The following is a 17,144-nucleotide window of genomic DNA, read 5'->3' on the forward strand; positions in this document are numbered from 1 at the left end:
GCCTGTATGTGGCAGTCCAAAAAAGTTTTAAAACCAGAGGAGCAGGTAGGTGGCCCTCCAGAAAAATGGAATAGATTGAGTGCCTGTATGTGGCAGTCCAAAAAAGTTTTCAAACCAGAGGAGCAGGTAGGTGGCCCTCCAGAAAAATGGAATAGATTGAGTGCCTGTATGTGGCAGTCCAAAAAAGTTTTCAAACCAGAGGAGCAGGTAGGTGGCCCTCCAGAAAAATGAAATAGATTGAGTGCCTGTATGTGGCAGTCCAAAAAAGTTTTCAAACCAGAGGAGCAGGTAGGTGGCCCTCCAGAAAAATTGAATAGATTGAGTGCCTGTATGTGGCACTCCCAAAAATTGTTTAAAACAGAGGACCGGGTAGGTGGCCTTCCAGAAAAATTAAATGCATAAAGTACTATAGCTAGAGCCAGTGGGCCCTGTCAAAAAATAGCCAGTTTCCTCTGCTTTAGTGTACAAAGAGGAGGAGAAGGAGGAAAATGAGGAGGAGGAGGAGTGCATAAATTATTCAGGTTGAGCTTCCTTCACCTGGTGGAGATTGGAAATTATGAGAAATCCAGGCTTTATTCATCTTAATAAGCGTCAGCCTGTCAGCGCTGTCAGTCGACAGGCGTGTACGCTTATCGGTGATGATGCCACCAGCTGCACTGAAAACCCGCTCGGACAAGACGCTAGCGGCAGGGCAGGCAAGAACCTCCAAGGCATACAGCGCCAGTTCGTGCCACATGTCCAGCTTTGAAACCCAGTAGCTGTAGGGAGCTGTGTGATCATTTAGGACGATGGTATGGTCAGCTACGTACTCCCTCACCATCTTTCTGTAAAGATCAGCCCTACTCTGCCGAGACTGGGGACAGGTGACAGTGTCTTGCTGGGGTGACATAAAGCTGGCAAAAGCCTTGTAAAGCGTACCCTTGCCAGTGCTGGACAAGCTGCCTGCTCGCCTACTCTCCCTCGCTACTTGTCCCGCAGAACTACGCACTCTGCCGCTAGCGCTGTCAGAAGGGAAATACTGTTGTGCACCAGGGCCTGCTGGTATTCATGCATTCTCACACTCCTTTCCTCTCCAGGGATGAGAGTGGAAAGATTTTGCTTGTACCGTGGGTCCAGGAGAGTGAATACCCAGTAATCGGTGCTGGAATAAATTCTTTGAACGCGAGGGTCACGGGATAGGCAGCCTAGCATGAAATCTGCCATATGCGCCAGAGTCCCAACTCTCAAGAATTCACTCCCCTCACTGGCCTGACTGTCCATCTCCTCCTCCTCCAACTCCTCTTCTTCTGCCCATACACGCTGAACAGTGAAGGTCTGAGCAATGCTCCCCTCTTGTGTCTCGCCAACATTCTCCTCCTCTTCCTCCTCATCCTCCTCCACCTCCTCCGATATGCGCTGAGAAACAGACCTGAGGGTGCTTTGGCTATCAACAAGGGAATCTTCTTCCCCCGTCTCTTGTGACGAGCGCAAAGCTTCCGACTTCATGCTGATCAGAGAGTTTTTCAACAGGCCAAGCAGCGGGATGGTGAGGCTGATGATGGCGGCATCGCCACTGACCATCTGTGTTGACTCCTCGAAGTTACTCAGCACCTGACAGATATCAGACATCCACGTCCACTCCTCATTGTAGACTTGAGGAAGCTGACTGACCTGACTACCAGTTCTGGTGGAAGTTGACATCTGGCAGTCTACAATCGCTCTGCGCTGCTGGTAAACTCTGGATAACATGGTTAATGTTGAATTCCACCTCATGGGCACGTCGCACAACAGTCGGTGAGCGGGCAGTTGGAGGCGGCGTTGCGCTGCCCTGAGAGTGGCAGCATCTGTGCTGGACTTCCTGAAATGCGCACAGATGCAGCGCACCTTCGTGAGCAAATCAGACAGATTGGGGTATGTCTTGAGGAAACGCTGAACTATCAGATTTAACACATGGGCCAGGCATGGCACATGTGTCAGTCTGCCGAGTTGCAGAGCCGCCACCAGGTTACGGCCGTTGTCACACACAACCATGCCTGGCTTCAGGTTCAGCGGTGCCAGCCACAGATCAGTCTGCGCCGTGATGCCCTGTAATAGTTCTTGGGCGGTGTGCCTTTTATCGCCTAGGCTCAGCAGTTTGAGCACCACCTGCTGTCGCTTAGCGACGGCACTGCTGCTGTGCCTAGAGCTAGCGACTGATGGCGCCATGCCCACGGATGGTAGTTCGGAGGAGGAGGTGGAGGAGGGGTGGGAGGAGGAGGAGGCATAGTAGGCCTGAAAGACCTGGACCGAGGTAGGCCCTGCAATCCTCGGCGTCGGCAGTATATGACCAGCCGCAGGGTCAGACTCAGTACCAGCCTCCACCAAGTTAACCCAATGTGCCGTCAGCAATATATAGTGGCCCTGCCCGGCAGCACTCGTCCACGTGTCCGTGGTCAGGTGGACCTTGTCAGAAACGGCGTTGGTCAGGGCACGGATGATGTTGTCTGACACGTGCTGGTGCAGGGCTGGGACGGCACATCGGGAAAAGTAGTGGCGGCTGGGGACCGAATACCGAGGGGCGGCCGCCGCCATGAGGTTGCGAAAGGCCTCGGTCTCTACTAGCCTATAGGGCAGCATCTCCAGGCTAAGCAATCTGAAGATGTGGACATTAAGGGCTTGGGCGTGCGGGTGGGTTGCACTATATTTGCGTTTCCGCTCCAGCGTCTGGGGTATGGAGAGCTGAACGCTGGTGGATGCTGTGGAGGATCGTGGAGGCGACGATGGGGTTTTTGTGCCAGGGTCCTGGGCAGGGCCGGAGGTGAACGGGCTTGGTGCCACTGAGTGGGGTGTTTAGCATTCATATGCCTGCGCATACTGGTGGTAGTTAAGCTAGTAGTGGTGGAACCCCTGCTGATCCTGGTTTGGCAAAGGTTGCACACCACAGTCCGTCGGTCATCCGGTGTTTCCTTAAAGAACCTCCAGACTTCTGAAAATCTAGCCCTCGCCGCGGGAGCCCTCGCCACGGGAGCTTCACTACGTGACACATTTGGCGCTGATGCACCTGCTCTGGCCCTGCCTCTCCCAACCTGTTCTGGTCGAGGACTCTCCTCCGTCTCAGAAGCACTGTGTTCACCCGGCCTCTCAACCCAGCTTGGGTCTGTCACCTCATCATCCTCCGATCCCTCAGTCTGCTCCCCCCTCGGACTTCCTGCACTGACAACAACTTCACCACTGTCTGACAACCGTGTCTCCTCATCGTCGGACACCTCTTTACACACTTCTTCCACTACGTCAAGAAGGTCATCATCACCCACAGACTGCGACTGGTGGAAAACCTGGGCAAGTGGTTTGTGACTGTGGGAAGGGTCCAGAAAACAGTTCCTCAGAGTATGCCGGTTCAAATGCCAAATTTTCCTAGGAGGGGGCAGACTGGGGGGGAGGAGGCTGAGGTGCAGGAGCTGGAGGAGTGCCGATTTCGGTGACATGGGTGGACTGCGTGGAAGACTGACTGGTGGACAAATTGCTCGAAGCATTGTCGGCAATCCACGACATCACCTGTTCGCACTGTTCTGGCCTCAACAGTGCTCTACCACGAGTCCCAGTAACTTCAGACATGAACCTAGGGAGTGTAGCTCTGTGGCGTTCCCCTGCTCCCTCATCAGCAGGTGGTGTCTCACCCCGCCCAGGACCACGGCCTCTGACCCCACGCCCACGTCCCCGCCCTCGTCCTCTACCCCTAGCCCTCGGGTTAAACATTTTGAAAATGAAAGTTTTTTAACTTTTTTTTGTGTTTTTTTGTGTTTTTTAGTTTTTAAAACCAAACGATGCTATCCTATTGCTATGGCTATTTTCTAGCCAAGTATGAAAGCACACTGATGAGATGACGCTGAGTTATGAAAAAATAAACGTAAAATAAAAAGAAACTGGCAGACTGTGCCTAATTGAAATCCAACCCCTAATAAATTTTCCCACTTCGGTCTTTGCGATGGATATGTGCGTCACTAAGCGCTAAACACAGCGGTCGCAAGTCTCACTACAAATTCCTCACAATTTGCTAGTAGATGCACTGCAGCAAGGACAGCCACCAGCAGATCAACCAGAAATAAAATATATAACGCTATTGTAGGCGTAAGTAAGCCGTTTGGATTCTCCTATGGCTATTTTCTAGCCAAGTATGAAAGCACACTGCTATGCCAGATGAGATGACGTTGAGTTATGAAAAAATAAACGTAAAATAAAAAGTAAATGGCAGACTGTGCCTAATTGAAATCAAACCCCTAATAAATTTTCCCACTTTGGTGTTTGAGGTGGATATGTGTGTCACTAAGAGCTAAACACAACGGTAGCAAGTCCCCCTGCAAATTCCTCACAATATGGTACTAGCTGCAAATAAAAAAAAAAAAAGTATAACGTTATTGTAGCCCTAAGAAGGGCTGTTGGGTTCTTGTAGAATCACTCCTGCCTAACAGTAAGCTAATAGAACACCCTAACGCTTTCCCTGACCAGCAGCAGCTCTCTCCCTAGAGGCATCCAGACACAGAATGATCCGAGCAGCGCGGGCAGCGGCTAGTCTATCCCAGGGTCACCTGATCTGGCCAGCCAACCACTGCTATCGACGTGTAAGGGTACCACGTCATGCTGGGTGGAGTGCAGAGTCTCCTGGCTTGTGATTGGCTCTGTTTCTGGCCGCCAAAAAGCAAAACGGCGGGAGCTGCCATTTTCTCGAGCGGGCGAAGTATTCGTCCGAGCAACGAGCAGTTTCGAGTACGCTAATGCTCGAACGAGCATCAAGCTCGGACGAGTATGTTCGCTCATCTCTAACTCTCACCCATTACTAATGGGTTTTTAATAAATTAGTGCATAACATTTAAGCTTATATCTCTTTACCCAGGAAAACTCTCCCCAAAAAGCTGCACCTTTTTATATTTTCACCCTCATCTCTGTCCATCGTCCTATTCCTCCTCGTTGTTCTGCCAATCATCTATAATCCAAGCTTCTTGTATTTATCTCCAAAGCATTTCTTGGGCTGCTCAAGTTCTCTGGAATGCGCTACCCTACACAACAATATTACTTACCAAAATAAAAAGTGTGCCTTAAATGGGTTTTCACAAGTTTGACCATTATCCTATATCTAAAGTATAGGGGATATCAATCTAAACAGTGGAGGTCTGACTGCTAGGAACTCCAGCAATCACAAGAGTGGTGGTTCCTGTTGATGAAGTGCCATATCGTACATCTACCACTCCATGTTATCCACTCCAATTAGCTTCCATGAGAGTGCCATTGATAAGGATTGGGTGTGTTGGAGAGATTTGAGTGCCATACTCAGCAATTTCTGATGCTCCCTGAATGGAGTAGCAGGATACACCCACCCATTAGGGAGAACAGGACCTCTCTTCTCTGGATTACAGAGGGTCCTGTTTGTTTGATCTGGGGGAGAAGACTCAGCAGTTGGACCCTCATTGATCTACTTGTTATCCTCTCTCATTCGGATAGTAGATAGCTTGCAAAGTTGTCACAACCCCCTTATGTCCCCCTACATCATATCTGCATCCACTACTAAATCCTTAAAGGGGTATTCCAATTTCAGCAAATTAATGTTAATGTTTGTATAATGAAAAGTTTACCTTAAGTATCAATTCCTCAAAATTTTCTGGATCTTTGCTTGCTGTTATTCAATAGAAAGCTTCTATGTTTACTACCAGAATAGAAATCTGTCCACAGTCACACAGGTGCACGGCTCATTATGTCACACAGCTCTGATTACTCTCTGTGATATAACGAGTGGTCATCTGTGTGACCATGGTCAGATTTCTGTCAAACGGAAGGTAACAGAAACTTTCTATAGCAGGACAGAAAGCAGAGATCTAGAAAACTATGAGGAATTGATACAGAAAGTATATTGGACAATTGCATAACTTTCAATTATACAAATACAGGCGGTCCCCTACTTAAGGACACCCAACTTACAGATGACCCATAGTTACAGACGGACCAATCTGCCCACTATGACCTCTGGTGAATCTCTCTGGAAGCTTTATTTTAGTCCCAGACTGCAATGATCAGCTGTTAGGTGTTGGGCAAAAAAAAAAGTGTCTGGAACTACAATTATAAAATATACAGTTTCGACTTACATACAAATTCAAAGAACAAACCTACGGACCCTATCTTGTACGTAACCCAGGGACTGCCTGTAATAACATTGATTTGCTAAAATACCCCTTAAACTCTAAACTAAAAGGCAGTTTTATTTAAACACTTATATATACTGAGTGGTGAGCGGCTCTTCCAGCTGTATTCATAGCTTTATTTATAGGTATACGACTGAATCCTTGTACAAGCACTTTTACCTTTTTCGTCACCCCTCTTTCTCAAATGGTAGGTACTCCTAGTATTTACATGTTTTACTAGTTTCTTGGTGTTATGTCTGATTTTCTATACGCGAACTCTTTGACATGTGAAGTAGGTGCAATATGTTAGCGCTATATCTGCTTTCGACAGATTCTGGATTTTACATTTACCCTTTTATATTTGAACTATTTTCTACATAAAGTATAATGGGAATTATGTATTTTACAGGCTGGGAAGTTCAACATTATACCAACAATTATCAATATTGGCTCTGGCCTGGCATTGATGGGTGTGGTAAGAAAGAGTTTATATTAACTTCATGTAATGTCTGCAGAAATGTTACTATGCTTGGTCCACAAACTTTCAAAAAATACAAAAACACTATAACCAAAATGTTCTATAAATGATAAAATACTTAATTGACAAATTATACCACAATGGGCACATGCTCAATTATCACCAATCTGTAATGGTACAAAAATCAGTATAAGGCAAATAATAGCAATAAATTCAGGATAAAAGTGATAAATAATACCCCCTTTTCTCTGCCCCAGTCCAATCCTATTTTTATGTAACTTTTACTTCAGCAGGAGCTTCTTAAAATTGTATCTTTTATCTATACTTATTTTTTTCTGGAGACTACTAGGGTGGGGAGTAGTTGCGTGGAGTCGTCTCCAAAGCTGAAGCTGATGTGCATGCGCAGAACTCCGGCTTCTCAGAAGCTGTATGTTAGGATTGGGTAACACAAAAGACAGGGGATAGTGTGCCCTGAGCTTGCCCCAACCTCTGTCCCTTCCTATAGCCCCCCCACGCTAAACTGTGGGGCGACTACTTGAAGACTCGAAATACACTGATAAGTGTGGGAGGGGAAACACAAACAGACTGACAAACATAAAACACAAAAGAATGGTTAACTAGCCGGAGTCACAACAAGAGGGTACGTCAATAGCAAAATAAGTAGGCAAAGAGTCAATGTCAAAAACAAGCCGAGGTCAACAACGATACAGATACAGATACAGAACAATACAACCTAATGCTGAGCGAGTGGAGAAGGGATTTCAAACACTGGCACAGGTGACTAGTGAGGCTGCAATTTATGCAGCCAGAACCCCACCTCCAGAACCTGATAGGAGCTGGACAACTACTGAGAATTAACCCCTCATGGTGCAGAATAACCAAGCACAATAGCAGGCACCATGCAGAGGTACCACAAGTCAGCAGTTCAGAACACAACTCCTAGACAGCGCGGATCTTAGCAGCCGCTGCCCGGGACGAGAGGTGGAGTTTGCGCGGACACGCGCTGGAGGTTGGAGAACACTGCTAGCACCACCAGAAGTACCAGCATTCTCTCCAGCGAACCTGACACTGTAGGAGGGATCGGAAAAAGCTACTAGGGCTACATGGACTAGATGTAGCTCCGCTCCATGGTGCGGTTACGCCATGCCCCAGTAGCCATTAGACAAAATTTGTATATATATACAATAAGATTTTTACAAGCTTCTGCTAAAGTAAAAGTTAAATCAAAAATAGGTTAGGAATGGGATCTGCCATCGGATCTACCTTAATAAGGGGTTTTAAAAGTGTGGTCATTTGTAGAGGTTTTACTATATATGTTTATTGGAATATTTAAGCAATTATTTTCTTTTTCTTTCAGGGAGCTTTCTTCTGTGACTTGGTCTTGTTGTTTTTATTAAAAAAGAGCAACTTCTACAGAGACAAGAAGTTTGAAGAAGTAAAGTACGTATTGTCGCAAATTTAGGAATTGTTTCTTATTTTTAAATCTGGCATCACTGGCATAGCTACACAATTCACAGAGCAAAAACAGATCTATATTTAAAATGCAAATGAGGTCACATCTGTTACAGTGGGTGGTCCTTATAACAGCAAATGCACACACAGTCCTCTGTAATTCCCCTCTACATCATTGTTTGACTTTCAGGAAGTCTTCTAACATGAAGTGGGATAGCACTGTTTCCGTGACAAAGTATCCCCAGTACATTATAGGGAACTGGTTTGGATAGGTTAGAGGTGTAGGTCAGGAAGGGATTCATTCTGCTTATGGAGATTGTCTATATTATGTCACTAGGTTTCTTCAAATTCAGACATGGATTTAGAAGGAGTTGCCTCAAGGTAACACTAGAGGAATACATTTTATTTTCCCACCAAGGAATAATATTTGCATATTTCCGATCTTATACAGGGCAGTGCTGAGATCTAAGTCATCATTATGCACACTTACTCATGCCACATCTTTTTAACACGGGATGGGGGAGGAGCTGTCATAGGGTAAAGGACTGTAAGTAATCTGGTCACTAAATTCAAGTAGACCCTTCTCCACATTTATGAATGTTTTTCACAACCAGACCTTGCGCTGTAATTATTTTAATGACGAGGAAGACTTTGATAGAGTCCTCTTAAAGCCACTTTTAGATGACTTGTATATTATTGAATATCTTGTTAACATCTAGAAGTTTGATATCCCGAAAGCAGGAGAAATGTGACCTAATTTGAAGCTACATTTCCAAAGCTCAGGTTGTGATCAAACAACTTGGCCTGAGCAGCATCAAAACGACAGGTCTTGTGAGGCATACCCAGTATGCATGGTCAACACATACCATAAGTAATCCAAAGATAAACCATCAACCAGTGACAAGGTGATAGGTGCCAAAGGCTCATTAATGTATGTCGGGAACAAGAGCTAGCCTATCGGATCTAAAGCCCAGATGATCTATAGTAGCATAAATTGTTGAAAATATTGTTGATGGGTTCTATCTGGTTTGGTGGTGGGGAGAGAACATACACAATCCCAGGCAGGTGGTAACAATGTCATAACTGATCAGTAAATATCCAGATGGTAATCCCAATCTATAGGATATGCATTAAAGGTCTGATGACTTTATATATCGACAGATCAGCAAAGAAAACCTTGCCAGTCAATGGCCAAAAGAAATCAAAAAGCCTCGACACCATAGACCAAATGAAACAGCTACAAAGTGTGGACACCTAACTTTTGGCACAAGGGACAAACTTTTAAAAGAGGGAAGCGCCTGTCAGGGAGATGTGTATGGCTGGACACACTGGTCTACTGGTAGGACACATCCACAATCCTTTGTTTTTTCCAATTCCTGCTTCTAATAGCCATCATGCTGCTGTGCGCCGGATATAGGAAGATTTCCTGCAGCATGAAACTCTTCATCGGGTTGTTGCGTTACAATACAACCACATTGCTGCACCCTCTGGGTACTTTGACATCCGGATTCATCATGTATTCTCCTTCGGGTTTCATTCTCTGGAGAACAAGCACTTTAGAGACTCATTGAAAAATACGGCGAAGAGCTACATTCACTGCTTTGCAGGAAGGAGACAGTGTTGTTTCCATGACATCTGGAAATTCGAGGTGGTAATTTTATATTTACTGATCATCTTGGGGCATGCATTGGATCACACATTGCATAGCTACTTATTATATGTAATAAATGGAAACTCTGTATTTTTTAGAGAGAAGTTATCTAATTACAAGCCATGTTAATAGTAGAAGTGTGCATGAAAAAGTCACCCACATCTCTGGGTTGATGCAATATACAGATTATTGGCTACAGATAGAGCTGGGTGCAGTGCACTACAGATGTCCTTGTCGTCTAATGTGCATACAAGGCCACAGACATACATGAGGACTTTGGAACAATGTCTAGGACATGTCCCCAAACAACTACATTTGTGTGCGTGAGGCCTTCGAAGGGTGCAGTGATGATAATCTAGGTATTCCTGCTCGCACCGTGTCGATCTGTTCAAATAACATTTAGTGCCAGCCCAAAATGAGGCTGGCACTAAATCTTAGAGAATTTCCTGCTATCCACAAGATAAGTGACAAATGTAAGACATCCCTTAACTGTAGAGCCTAGGTCTCAGATCCCCATTCTGGAAACATCTGAATGGATTGGTGGTCTAACATCCATTTACAGTCTATGGGCAGACACAGAGAGCCGAGTACAGAGCCCCATCAGTCCCTAGCGGCTGAGTGTATGCGGCTTCACATAAATCCTCCAAAAGGTGGGACCCCTGACCTGTTTTCTTCAAAGTGTTGGTTAAACAAGTGGTTAGATGCCAAAGTAGGTTAGGAAAAACCTTTACTGTGGGATATCGCTTAAAACTAGAGAAACAGGTGGAAAGTTATTTTGTTAAAGCAGAACTTTCCCTCCCTGTACCCATCACCTGACTGTATTCTTTTTAAAAAAAGGAAATTCAGTCTTGATCTTTTACATTCCCCATGCTTTTTCTTTTCCACAGTTTTTTATCAATCCCATAATAGCTCTTCACAGCCTCATATGACTCACTAAAGAGTGAACCATCTCACCCCTCCCCTCTCCATAGGTAGAAGTGTGGCACGGCCTTACTTACGGGGGAAGCATAGAGCAAACGCTATATTTTTCCCCACTACGGTAAGGAATCAAAATGGATAGACGTATTGCCCATTAAACAGCCTAAGGCCCAGTTCACGCTTGGGTTTCCCGTACACTCAGTATTTTAGAAGACAGTAATGAAAACGCAGAAAATGGATGGAATGCGTATTGTTCCCCTTAGACACCTAATTTATACATTTATGTGGTATAACACAAGTGATAACATGGACAGTAAACCAACTGTGTGCAGAAACAGCTGCAAACTTGGTGAAGGTTGCAGTTCATTTCGACCAGGTGGGGAAAGGAAAGGGGGAGCTCTGACCTCCCCTCCCATCTCCATAGGGGCTAAATTGGGGCAGGGTGACTGTGGACACTAAACCTCAATGATGGCAGTGAGCTAGTTGCTGTCCTGTGTATGGCGCCTAAGGTGTCTACTCTGACAACTCCTGTATTTCACTACACCCAGCAGTGGGAATGACCATCTGGGAGCAGAACGTATCACTGATGTTATTATTCTTTACCAATGGTAAAACATGTGTAATCTGAATTGTATTTGATAACTTGTAACAATTATAAAAAAAAATAAAAGAATAAAAAATGACAAAAATAAAAACTGATAATGTGCAATAAAATGATGTGTCATGATATACAGTTACCCGGTGACTGGGAGTGGTAGCACGAGAACTTCTCATACAAGGACGTGGTACAGAAGTAGCAGGAAAGAGCTTCATGGATGTCGAGTAAGTGCTCAGTATGAAGATCTCTGTGTCTTATTAGGGCATTGCTGGTCCTTCCTGCTGTAGAAACATACGCAGCATGCAATTTAGCGAAAGTTTGCTTCCTGCACCGAGTGCGCAGGCCCAATCCCCCGCTGACCGTGCCCCCCCCATATTCACCTGTCCATGTCCCCTTGGCATGGAGGTTATGTAAAGGAGGAAATAATCACATTTTGCCATTATTATTTGCTCTAACTCATATAAATGTAATGGGCTCAAAATACAATTGTAAAATTCAGGACCTAGGGAAAGCTGGGTGCAGACTGGCTGCCGTGAATAAAGAGCTGCCTGTACTGTCCAGACAGGACTAATCTACCTGAGCTGGATGACTCATACACAGCAGCTGGGGGACGGTGCAGTGATTGTCCCTGACAGGCAGAACTAATCAACACAGTAATGACATAGTCTCAGCTAATGCTGGGCAAGACAAGGCTGGAGCAGTGCATAATTAAGGTAAGGAAAGCGCCGGAGCTGTCACAGGAGCGACAGAGCCTAATTATCATAATTTTATTATTGTTTTTTTCAGCAAAACAACTCAGATCATGGATTAAACAAGATATGTTTCTGCATCAGTGTAGCTACAGCATTCTCATGGTATATTTGCTCCATAATGCATCAAAACAAATGATAGATTTCCTTTAATATACAAAGACACTTATACTGTGGATTTCCTTAGTTATGTATTATCCTGATAGTATAGCAATAGCTCATTAAAATCATATGAGAACATATAGCCAGAATATTCTTTTTATTGTAAACATTTGCGCTCTTATTTCTTTATTCAATAAAGTTTTATTTCTGTTTTGTTTTTATAGAAGATCAGCAGAAATCCCTCAAGGTGTCATGTGTGAACATAGGTTTCCTTGACTACACTACACACATCTATATAAAGAATATTAGTGTCTTCCATCTCTTGGGCCTATCTGTAAATGATCATTATGTTTCATATAAGTGAGTGAAGCAGTGGGCAGGCATGTACACCAGTGCTCTATTCTCAGGAGCCATTCAATAGGACCCCAATATTTCTAAATTTACTTCATTCACCTGTGGGATTTCCCTGACTGAACCTCTAAATCACTGAACTGCACAGCCACTGAGTTCAATTCAGTGATTCTAGGTTAATTCCAGGAAATTTTGCAAGCACCGACCAAACTCGCTAATCAGCAACAGGCTTTAAAGAAAATCTACTCAAGTATTATAAACCAGGGACACTTACTCATAGATCCAGGCACTGTGACTGTGGTAATTTTCTTATATTTGTTACCCATGGCCTCTTTTCTTCCAAAATCAACTTTAACTTATGTTAATAAACTTGAAGGGCTCTGGGGGTGTTACTAGAGCCTCTTCCATGCTGCAGATTCAAAGTCTGTTACATTGTACATTGCACTTTCCCCCACGCATTGTGTGACAAAACTCCCTGCTGCCATGACATTACATCAGACAGATGGAGTAGGGGGAGGAGGAGATAGACTAAAAGCTAATGAAGCTACAACAGGGAGGGTCTCTGGTAAAAACCAGAGAGCCCTTCTGGCTCATTAGCAAAAGTTGATTTTAGAAGGAAGGAGGCCACGGATAACACATATAAGTAGATCACAATAATGGTGCCTGGGTCTATGAGTAAGAGTCCCTGGTTTATCATGCTGAATTTTGATGGTAGATTTCCTTTTAAGGGGTGATCTAAGGAGAATGGACCCCATGTCTAGATGTTGCTGTTCCAATAACTTGAAAGCCACATGTCCAACATGCTTGCCCCCATCCTGATCGAAACATTGTAGAGCCAACTACACCTGCCCTCTTCTTGGTCACTTGTGGCCATGCAATACACACTCATTCTCTATCACACATATTTCTTTGTAAGGGAGCTCAATTCTATATTACATTAGAACCAGTGTTATTTTGCTAGAAGAAACCATCACTTTTTGAAGCTTTCTCCACTCTCTGCTGTGACCAGTTCCTGAGCTCAGCTAATCCACAGGTTACAATATAGAAGCCTAATCTCCTCTAGAGAATAAACTGAAGACCGTGAACTTTGGCCTTTGTGGCGACTTAATCTAGAACACCTTTTTATCATACTTCTTGTACTGGCCCTTTATATAATAACCTGGTCCCCCTTAGTAATTTCTTCTTCTCAAGAAATCTTTCATCAAAGTCAAGATGCCCCATTCCCCTCAATTTTTGTGGCTCTTCATTGTACCCTCTTTAGGACATATTTTTTATAAGCTAAACTGAACCAAATTTTCCAGTTGAGGCTGAACCCATGCCTTGTACAAGGCATTGTACATTACTTTCCTAATAGTCCAAATAGTCCAGAACAGGTTGATGTAGGAGTCACATTTGTGACTACGAGGTAATTTGCCTGGAGAAGTCAGCGGCCAATTTATTTACCTCCCCCGTCAGGTCTCTGTTAAAGCGAGATTGGCACCTGGGGAAGATTGGAGGGCACCAAGCATGTTGACTTTTCATGCCTAATTTATAGACAGACTTGGTAGAAGGTTTTTTTTTTTAAAGACAGCTACTATGCCTAAAGAAGAATATGGGTGAAGATATTGAAAATTGAGAAACATCAAGTTAGTCTCCTCTCTTACAGTGATCTCTTTAAGAATAGCTTTATTTCATTTCTATTTGCACATACAGCACGGTATCCACATTCTGTAAAGTCAGGTTATAGCAGCTGATATCAGAGGTTGACGCTGTGAGCATAGTATATGAGATCAGGAGAAGTCCTAAGAACACAGACATTTACAAATCAGACATTTTACTGCAGATTTCATAAACTTTGCTATTCGTGGCATTTTGGTAAATCAACATTTATGACAAGATACGAGTGAGGTCAGAAGCTTGGAACGGTTTTAATAGAGGAAGGAATACAATAAGTTTGATAAGTTACTAACAGAAACCAAGCGGAAAGATTCATTTAAAAAGTAACGCTCTAAGTCAAATTTAGAATTGGGGAGGAGTCTCTGAATTCCATTAAAAAGAGTGTTCCGGAGGGGCCCGATCCATCAGTACACATGCACCATGCCGTATAGGAAGGTCCAGAACAGGACGTACGTGAAGAGGCCGCCGACCAGCCCCCCGGTAAAAAGCGGCCTCCTCGATTTGAAATATTTGTTCCACCTGCGTCCAGACTTTAACACCAATAGCAGTGAGAGGAGGAAGGAGGCGAGGAAGTAGAAGATGAATCCGTACAGGCCGGTGAGGCCAAGAATTCCGGCTGTGGCTCCAGAAAGAGCAGAGACCGATGTTCTGCAGTAGTCGAGGACGGCAGCGTTCCCCCTCACTGCCGCTTCACTGATGAACTGCGGACCCTCTCTCTTCAGACCGACTGCAGCCATGGCCGCCATTGGATGGACTCCAGCTACAGCTGTGTAACAAGATGCAAGTGTTAGCTTGGCAGGCAGGACCATTGGCAAGGGAGGTCGAGACCACACCACATACATACATGTTATGTTAGGCTGCATTCACATCACATCTGTGTCACGCACAATATATATGTTAGGAAATCTCCCGTATCGATAGACTATACTGGCAGACAGGGGCATCCTTTTACCCTCCATCTGCACAGTATATGTTGTATCCAATATAAAAAGGCAAGATGAAAAGATGCAAAAAGCTACATTTTTTGAAGCTGCTCCTTCCTGCTGTATTCACAGAACCGAGGTCATTGGAGCCTATGGAGGACGGATGCAACATACTGGGGGACATTTACTATGGTGTTTTGTGGCGATGTCACCACTTGTTCTACTCCCCAACCTATTTATTAGCTGGTGGCGCCAGAAAAGACTTTTTCCGCCTGCTCTGACTCTTCTCCGAAAAGGGGCGTGGCTTTGGCGGAGTGGAAACTCAGACACAATATATGTCGCAGCCATTTTTGGGCGCTGTAAACTGACAGAAAGTAGACCAAAAGAAATTTGGTCTAGCAGGGACACAAAACAATGCTATTGCACTGTTGCCCGTTCTCCAGCTGTTGGACACAGTTCTGGTGCTCGGGACAGATTTTGGTCCAGAAAATGATCTCGGCGCCAGAAATATATCTGCACAGCTCCACAATATTAAATGTGTATCTTCTATCCGAGAGCAGGTCGGTAACAAAGCCAATGCTGACACCGACACTTTATGTAAATGTTCCCCACTGCATCCACCCCTTGCCTCCCCTGAGCGTAAGCTCTGGAAGGTCCCCAGTAATGCCACTGTCTATATATCACTGGAAAAACAGCCTGAACACAAGCGCACACACATCCGCCGAACGTATCCTCACAACGGAGAGCAAAACCATGGTGTGAACATAACCATAGAGAATCTATCATACCAGATGCGGATAATAGAGCAGCACACAGCATTATTCTGCACAAGGCAGAACGTGGCAGACACCACCATGAGATAAGGATGAGTGAAAACATGCTGACGTCCAGCACATGGCACATCAAGTGCTACAATATTTTAGTTTTTCTTCCACTATGATAACAGAATAATGTGTGAACACAACCTAAATGGGTTATTTCAGCTTTCATGGCATGTACATTTTAGGGACAGAAATCGGATCTTTGACTGGTTCCTATGGGCAGCTAGAACAATTTCTGGAGGATGGTTTTGCTAAAGGAGGCTTAGTGATCATGGATACTGCCATATTGGGCCACACCGAGCCCCAGTGCAAGTCACTGACCAGAGAGTGCTTTACATTTTGATGCTGAGACTAGAGAGCTGCAGGTAATCCATGCAGATTTGACACAAATTTCTCAGAGAATATCTCCTACCCCATAGACAGATTCTGGGCAGAGACATTCTGGGCAGTGTAAAAGACTCAGTTCATGTCAGCTTTGAGAAGAGTCATAGGGGCGGAGCCTTTATCCTGAAGTTGGAAGGAATACACCATAGAGTACAACCCACCAGTGCATCCACCATAATGAAGGATAAACATCAAGACTGGAAGGGAAGGTCTGACAACCGGACTCTTTATCATAGTGGCTCCACCCCCATGACTATTATACAGATACTGGGCACATGTGACGTCATCATTGCTGTGATGCAATGATGGGGTCATTGACACCTGACAATGGGATTTGGTATAACTGGAAGATTAGCTGCAATACCAGGCACCACCTGCGGACTGGAGTGGCGCTCTGTCTACACAAAGAGCAGATTTATTGCTCTCTAGTCTGTGGCTGTGCTTTAGATGTCGGTCTGGGGCCTGGTACCATGATGTGCAGGATGCCGGCAGGTAATGACAGCTGCTATGAATGGCCGGTGTGTATAGATGATGGAGTCTGTGCCATATATACCGCACCTCTGCCCACGATGCCGCACCGTCTGCCGAGCCCACAGCCTCCCTGTACCGCGCGAGCACTCAGCGACCAGCAGCCGGACACTACAGCGCGATCTCCACCATTTTCGGAAATGACAGGAAATGACCTTTCTACCCGGAAGTCCTAGATAATATGACCATGTAATATTTCACAGCGGCCATCTTTGTTGAGGGCAGGGTATCTTTTCCAAGTACTATAGATAGAGCCGAGACTGCTGCTGTTGCAACTTTTTTTACGAGATGGGCGGAGCGTGGAGTCGTAGTAGACTATCGATAAAACTTCTAAGGGCGTGGTTCTACGGTTAATACATGATTTATGAGAACATGTGACTTTTATGAGGCGGGCGTGGTTTAGAG

General features: G+C 44.8%; 2 protein-coding genes across 2 annotated transcripts in view; one reads left to right on the plus strand and one right to left on the minus strand.

Moving 5' to 3' along the window:
* P2RX5 (purinergic receptor P2X 5) overlaps window positions 1-11,306 on the plus strand; it is a 54,178-nt gene extending 42,872 nt beyond the window's left edge. Inside the window, exons 10-12 of the mRNA XM_072138411.1 lie at window positions 6,538-6,603; window positions 7,964-8,046; window positions 9,220-11,306. Of these exons, the coding sequence (XP_071994512.1) occupies window positions 6,538-6,603; window positions 7,964-8,046; window positions 9,220-9,316 (246 nt within the window). The 3' untranslated portion in view covers window positions 9,317-11,306. The remainder of the gene's footprint in view (window positions 1-6,537; window positions 6,604-7,963; window positions 8,047-9,219) is intronic.
* Window positions 11,307-14,075: 2,769 nt separating this feature from the next.
* EMC6 (ER membrane protein complex subunit 6) lies at window positions 14,076-16,927 on the minus strand. The gene is made up of 2 exons (XM_072138412.1): window positions 16,770-16,927; window positions 14,076-14,849 (listed from the first exon to the last, which is right to left on the minus strand). The coding sequence occupies exon 2, from the start codon at window positions 14,827-14,829 to the stop codon at window positions 14,488-14,490; it is 342 nt and encodes a 113-aa protein (XP_071994513.1). The 5' UTR covers window positions 14,830-14,849; window positions 16,770-16,927; the 3' UTR covers window positions 14,076-14,487.
* Between the last annotated feature and the right edge of the window lie 217 nt (window positions 16,928-17,144).

This window comes from Engystomops pustulosus, chromosome 2, assembly GCF_040894005.1.
Source record: "Engystomops pustulosus chromosome 2, aEngPut4.maternal, whole genome shotgun sequence".
NCBI lineage: Eukaryota > Metazoa > Chordata > Amphibia > Anura > Leptodactylidae > Engystomops > Engystomops pustulosus.

Bases quoted from the DNA above. Each gene is read 5' to 3' on its own strand.
- EMC6 (XM_072138412.1), bottom strand. From the start codon at position 14,829: ATGGCGGCCATGGCTGCAGTCGGTCTGAAGAGAGAGGGTCCGCAGTTC.